The sequence below is a fragment of the Orbicella franksi genome, chromosome 1, assembly GCF_964199315.1.
Source record: "Orbicella franksi chromosome 1, jaOrbFran1.1, whole genome shotgun sequence".
Taxonomy (NCBI): domain Eukaryota; kingdom Metazoa; phylum Cnidaria; class Anthozoa; order Scleractinia; family Merulinidae; genus Orbicella; species Orbicella franksi.
The window spans coordinates 14,070,873-14,077,395 of NC_138145.1; the positions used below are offsets into that span (position 1 = coordinate 14,070,873).

General features: G+C 38.5%; 1 protein-coding gene across 2 annotated transcripts; it reads left to right on the top strand.

Moving 5' to 3' along the window:
* The first annotated feature begins 878 nt into the window (after positions 1 to 878).
* On the top strand, positions 879 to 4,783 carry LOC145483252 (adrenocorticotropic hormone receptor-like). Of its 2 annotated transcripts, none has more exons than XM_081461775.1 (2): positions 879 to 2,388; positions 3,710 to 4,783. In XM_081461775.1, exon 2 carries the CDS (start codon positions 3,825 to 3,827, stop codon positions 4,773 to 4,775), a length of 951 nt encoding a protein of 316 aa, XP_081317901.1. In that variant the 5' UTR covers positions 879 to 2,388; positions 3,710 to 3,824; the 3' UTR covers positions 4,776 to 4,783. The 2 variants fall into 2 exon arrangements, with proteins under 2 accessions (XP_081317901.1, XP_081317902.1); XM_081461776.1 differs by having other exon boundaries at positions 2,375 to 2,388; positions 3,714 to 4,783.
* Positions 4,784 to 6,523: the final 1,740 nt, after the last annotated feature.

Sequence of the window (6,523 nt, forward strand, 5' to 3'; positions counted from 1 at the left end):
ATATTGTTCCGGCGATTAATTAGAAGTATTCAATTATTTAGTAATTTTCAAGCTGTCTTTAGAGTTTATAGTTCCTAACATTTACGTGAGAAATGGATTATAGGGAAATACTTGTCGATGTGTATCACAAGATACACGGAAATTTCCAGGTGCTATATCCTGTATGTAGCCATAAGATACATGGAAATTTCCCTGTACCTTTTGTTGTGTGTAACCATAAGGTACATGGACATTTCCATGTACGTTTTGTTATGTTTGGCCATAAGGTACATGGAAATTTCCTTGTACTTTTGCTGTACGCGAATGCTCAGGGTACATGGAAATTTCCTTGTACTTTGTTTCTCATGTGTAGTCATAGGGTGCATGGAAATTCTTACGTGTAGTGCTTCAAGGAATTTCCATGTACCATGATTGTATGTATGCATAAAGAACATGGATATTTCCTTGTACCATTTCTAATAAGGTGCATGGAAATTTCCATGTTCCTTTATTGTGTGTATGCACAAGGTACACTGAAATTTCCATATACTTTTGAATCCTTGAGAATTATTGGAAAAATTTCTCGAAGTGACCGATATTTGTACCAATTGCTTCCTAACTTGGCAAAGATGTCAACATTTTTGGTGTTTAGGTACCACAAAAAGATATAATATTCATTGTTTTGGCAAATAATCAACATTAACCATGAGTTCTTTTAATTACCCCGTGGCAGAAAACTGGGTTATTTTATTAATTTTTACCATTAAGTCTTGGTAAATATATTGGTGTCTTATCAAAGCTTCGCTTGCGGCAATTTTCTTGGAGATGTGCTATTTTTTTAACTAGTAGTTGACGTTTTGCCATTGTTTTGCAATATTTATGCCGATAAGGCAAAATCGCGCAAAACCTTTTCACCAGCCTGTTCCAAAATAGCATTTTGTGCCAGATTAGTCCTTTTTTATGGCAAAATTAACGCCGAATTGCCAAATTCTTGCAAAAAATTGTATTTTAGAATATCTCATTTGCTTTTCGTGGGCGTTGTTATTTACTAATTGTACGAACACAACACAAACTGAGCAAAGCAGTACCAAAATGCAGCACATATTATGGCATAAGAGGGCCAGATTGCGCAATGCTTGGCAAACAGAAGGAATCGAATCCCACCAAGTTAGTCTCTCTTGATGATTTGGGATCAATAACAGAAATTAGTGCTGCATAAATACACTCGCTTTGAAACTACCGCAACTTGAATTAACGCGTTCAGAACAGCTATTGATACATGCATCGGCTAAACTGACAGCACTGGCAGTAGCTGTGTCAGGCTAAATTTGCCCTTCGTTCTTCCTGTCTTCCTATCTCTTGTTTTGGTAACTAGATGCTAAGACGATATAAAATTATATGAAATATAATTTTAATCATAGGCGAGAAGGGAATAACCATCAAATTACCCAACCACAATGTATACACGAATGAGAAACAACAGGATAAACAGGTTTTTGTGGTAATTCACTTATCCTGGCAGGTCACATCGTATGTAATACGAACACCATTTATTACACCGGCAGGGGAAGCTAAGATGATCTTATCCAAGAAACGGAAGAGCAGCAAAAGCAAGTCTGATTATAAGGTTAGTACGGAGAAAATCGATCAAGCACAAGAATGATAAAAATACGCGGGTATAATATTGAGGCTCGGCTGAATTAAACCAAACTGAATTGCATTTTTTTCCCGTTACCATTCTTGGAACTTTTTTCAGTCGAAACCACAAATAACTATTTTAAATTTATATTAATCGTCGTAACCCCGCTTGCGTACGCTTTATGCGTATGTTGTCTAGACTGTTATCTTAGAACGTGTCTTTGGCGGATTCAACCGTGGCAACGTTTGCTTGTGTGCAGCATTCGTAAACCTATTTCAATTTCTTATTATTTACGAAAGCGATGTTTTGAATTGTATCACGGTCAGTTAAATTTTTCTCAGTTGGGGTAAATTGCCAGTAGGCTAGTTATTAATCCACGTAAATCGATTGGGTATGTTCTAAGGAAGAAGGGGAATTTATCTTAGATAAGTTCAATGTTGATACAGCTTAACTCCACATCGAAACCTTATCAAATTAGAGTACCATCGGCAGACATTTGTCACGTTGCAATTAATGAAGTTGTTGTTCGCTTCATATCAGCAAAGAAAGTAATTTGACATTCTAAGACAGGTAGCAAGAATCGAATTTTAATTGCGTACAAATTGTTAGACCTGGCAGCCATATGCTTCACCCACAGAAACGATGAAGATTAGTAATATTGTTGGTCCGGCAGGAGGAAGTCTCTCAGCTCTCGCGGCATGCACTGTATAGTTTTTACTTAGGTGGAAAATACCCTGACACGTCACCCGAGGCAGTGCAAACAAGACCAGGTAAATCGTGATTCGAAAACTAAAGAGAGCTTACTTATTTTCATAGTTAATTTTCCCGTGTTTTGATCATGAGTAACTTAAGATTTCCACTGGCGCGTTATTTTGCGCCCGTTGGCGGGCGTTAATTTTAATGGCTTGACGTGCGCAAAATAAGATGGAGCAGAGGCATGGACTACTTGCGTCTGCTGAATGTGGTTCAACTTCTTCCGCAAGCATCATCATCAGCCGTCCAGACATCTGCTCTATTTTTGCGCACGTTAATCCATTAAAATTCCGCCCGTAAGCGAGCGTCAAATAACACTACCGTTAAAATCCACCTGAAGTTCCGAACAAGCTACGTGAGTGACTTGCTAGACCATCTTGGTAGGCTGCTACGGGAGGCTTCACTGTTTTCTGTGTTCGGCACCGAGTGACAAATGTCAAAACACGCGTTTCCACTAGACTCATGCGTTTAGTATACTGGTAGACTCGACACATTATATCCGAGCTTGCAATGAGGAAATTAACGGCGGACAGCTAATACTGTAGTGAAGGCCTTTTTTTTTAGCTTTTTAACGACTAGATCTGTGTAACGCACAATTCAAGAGTGATTTTCCTTTGCCGAGACTCCTACTGAAGCACTTGTCTCGGTTTTGAGAAAGAATGAGAGAAATTAGCAATATGCCCACTTTGAAGCTTTGTTTCCTGTTTGAAAATCGAACTCTTCTCGTAGGGAATTAACTAAAAAAAAAAGTGCATATCGTAAATTGTGTTACTGAGTATTTTGTATAATGCGATAGGTGGGCCATTATCAACACGAATAATTACCAAAGCTGAAAAATAAACACGGTTTTTGCCGAATTCTGCTTACTAATTTGTACCATACATTATTAATTATTGATTAGCACTTTGCTGAAACTAGGACAGGTTAAATTGTCCGCTTGTATACACCGATCTAAATACGTGAATTGCCTTATCTCATGAACTTTTTAGGACGATCTTCTACCCAGTTTGTTAGGGCAATTTTTTCCGAAGGAAAATAGTGAAAGAGGTTTGAAGACAGATGTTCTTTCTAGTTAGCGCGCTATTCAGTTTTCCAAACAGTTTCCGTTGCCACAATCTGGCAAGTGATTTAGATGACATTGATCACTTTCTTTCCTTTCTCGTTTTTTATCATCAATTTTGAGATGATAATTATTTCTATTCAAATAACCAAAAGTGAGTAATTCTTTGCCTTGAAATTACATCCATAGGAGTAACTTATAATTAAAAGGCAACTTTAAATTGGTTTTATGATCAAATTCAATTGCTTACAGTAAACAGTTCGTTCATTCTATTGCAGAAAGGCTGGACGCATAAAATAAACGTGGGCAAAGCGACCAAGAGTTTCTTAATTAAAAGAAATCCTGCAAGAGCCTCGCTAACATCCTTCACTGCTGAGCCATCAGAGTAAAAATATGTTGACAGAGATGGACAATGGTACAGTCCAGTGCTCGTTCATCATTGACAGTCCAGTGAGACGATTCTACATGTATCCTACGAATGTGGCAATGCTGGCGTTGAATAGCATATTTTGTTTAACAGCCACGGTGCAGAACTTACCCGTTATCGCAGCCATACTCAGGACGCGGTCCCTTCACACCCCTTCAAACGTTCTTCTGTGCTCGTTGGCAGTGACTGATCTCACGGCAGGCTGCGTGGTCCATCCCATATTCGTTGCTTTCAAAGCTCAACTTCTACATGATCGCTTCTCGTGCACGTTGGTGCTAGTCAAAGAAGGAATGATCATATACACCGGTGTTCTTTCGATGTTGACTCTGCTTGCCATAAGTTTGGAACGTTTGATCGCGTTACGCGTGCATTTACGATACAGTGAACTTGTCACGATCCCTCGCGTACTTACAGTAGTCTTCATAACGTGGTTATCATGGGGCCTTGTTGTTTGTGCTTGGCCACTAGGGCTTGGTATTTACATTGTATCCCTTGTCAGCGTTGTGATTATAATGGTGATAGCGATTGCATTGGCCGTCGTCTGTGCTATAATTTTCCGTATCTTACGCAGACATCAGAAAGTAATTCGAGATCAAACCCAATTACATGCTGAGGAAGCCAGGACGTTATCACGCAGTAGGAAATCTGCAGCTGCCATATTATACGTCGTTGTTTTATTATTTATCTTCTATTCTCCTTGCGCTTATGCAACCATTCGTTTTAATATCACAAAAGACTTTAGTATCGCCCAAAACATTCTGTGGGATGTCGCAACGACTCTGGCTCTGATGAACGCAAGTGTTAACCCTATGCTATATTACTGGAAAATGGGAAACATTCGTCGTGCTGTAAAAAGGTTGCTCTTTGTGAATCAGGTTGAGTTAATTCACAGAGGAATTGACATTTCTACGTGTTAATACATACGTATAGCGCACAACAGGTCATCCGTGATGGCTATAAAATTCGCAATCAGATTCACGTGAACAGCAAGCTGCTGTGTACTTCTACATTTCAGATGACAACCATTTTTGAGCACCATTTAATAATGTACCTTAAAAACAACCTTGAAGCAACCTTGTATTGGCAAGGAATTGCTTCAGTGAGCCAAATTCGTGCATGGCAAAGTGAACTTTCTATTGATGTCTTAATGGAGAAATTCCGCTTTTAACGCTGAGCCGCTCGTCATCGATAGCAATCGTCGGTCTAAATGTTCGCTTTTGCCAGTAAGTGATTCACATTAAAATTAGTATAGGTTATTCATCTGAATACGAATTACACTACCAGTGATATTTCACTTTAGTCCAAAATTGCGCGAACCTTATGATGAGTGCAACTTGAAAGAATTTAACTATCACTGGGGTACGGTGTAAATCTTTAATTGCTTGAGCTTTCATACGATTTCTCATTTATTGTATGGATTAGAAAATTACGTACGAACGCGCGCGTGTCAATTTGTACTGCAGTGCAAATTTAAAAAAAAGGAGGGAAACGGTAAAAACTACTATAATAACGATAAATAGGCCTGCTCCCAGCCAATCACAAGGAAGTAATTTTATCAGTCATATGATAACTTCAAACTTATTATATGACACACTTTCACACTTATATCGCTATCAAAATAATAAGTTGAGTTTTTAGCTTTCATTGTGTTTGATTTGCAGTTTCACTACCGCAGGGTTCCGCAACATTTTGCAACATTTCCGCCAATATTAAGTTTTAATTTGTAAATAATAGTTAACAATATTCAGCTGTATTTTATCCGTGTCTCCAACTAGTGCCGTTGGCGCTAGAACGACCGAACACTTAACTGAAAGGATATGTATGTAACAAGTTTGCTACACTGTCTTACATAACTCCTGTGAAGCAAGGTTTAAAGTTTGAAGGGCTATAATGGCCGTTAGACATTTCTGAAGTTGTATTTTAAATAAAGTATGTAAATACAGTTGAACCCCCAAACTCTGAGGGCAGAAGAAAAAAAGCTCGAAATTGTTGGCCGGTTCAAAATAACCTGGTTAGCATTAAATATTAAAAAAATAACAGTTAAAACTAATTAATATGTAATCAACACGATGGACTGTATTTTTTATCCGACCAAGGAACACTTGAAGACGAAATTCACTATAGTACAAGATTGAAATGTAATGAAAAGCCCAACTTGAAGTTTTCCAGCTATGCATGTTCTAACTTTGATTTCATGATACCAAACAATAGACTTCACGCCTATAACACCCGCCAGTCTGCGAAAATCCATTTGCCTGCCCCAAACACCACCTGGGGTAAACAGAAAATAAATTATCGGGCTGTGAAAGATTTGTATATTGTAATTTATCTCGTGTTGATAGCTTTTTATAGTTCTTTTTTTCGTATCTCTTTTTTAAAACATTTTTGTATCGCAGGGCCGTTCTGAAAACCACTTCCGTGATGAACGCACCCTGTTTAAAGATTATTATTACGTTCGAGAGAATACAGTTCTAATCGGGTAATGCAGAAAAATTCGAGATCTGTGTATATATCTTTCTGTGGACACCAATTTGCCCCCCCCCCCCGCCCCCCCCAAAAATTCTACAGGGTCGAATGACTTCATCTCCATGTTCGTCCATGTGCCCTCTTTTGAGTGTTGTGCAATATTACGGACTTTCGAGTGTCGAGGCAGCTTATTGTAGAC

Excerpts from the sequence above, each read along its gene's own strand:
- LOC145483252 (XM_081461775.1), top strand. The coding sequence starts at position 3,825 with ATGTTGACAGAGATGGACAATGGTACAGTCCAGTGCTCGTTCATCATT.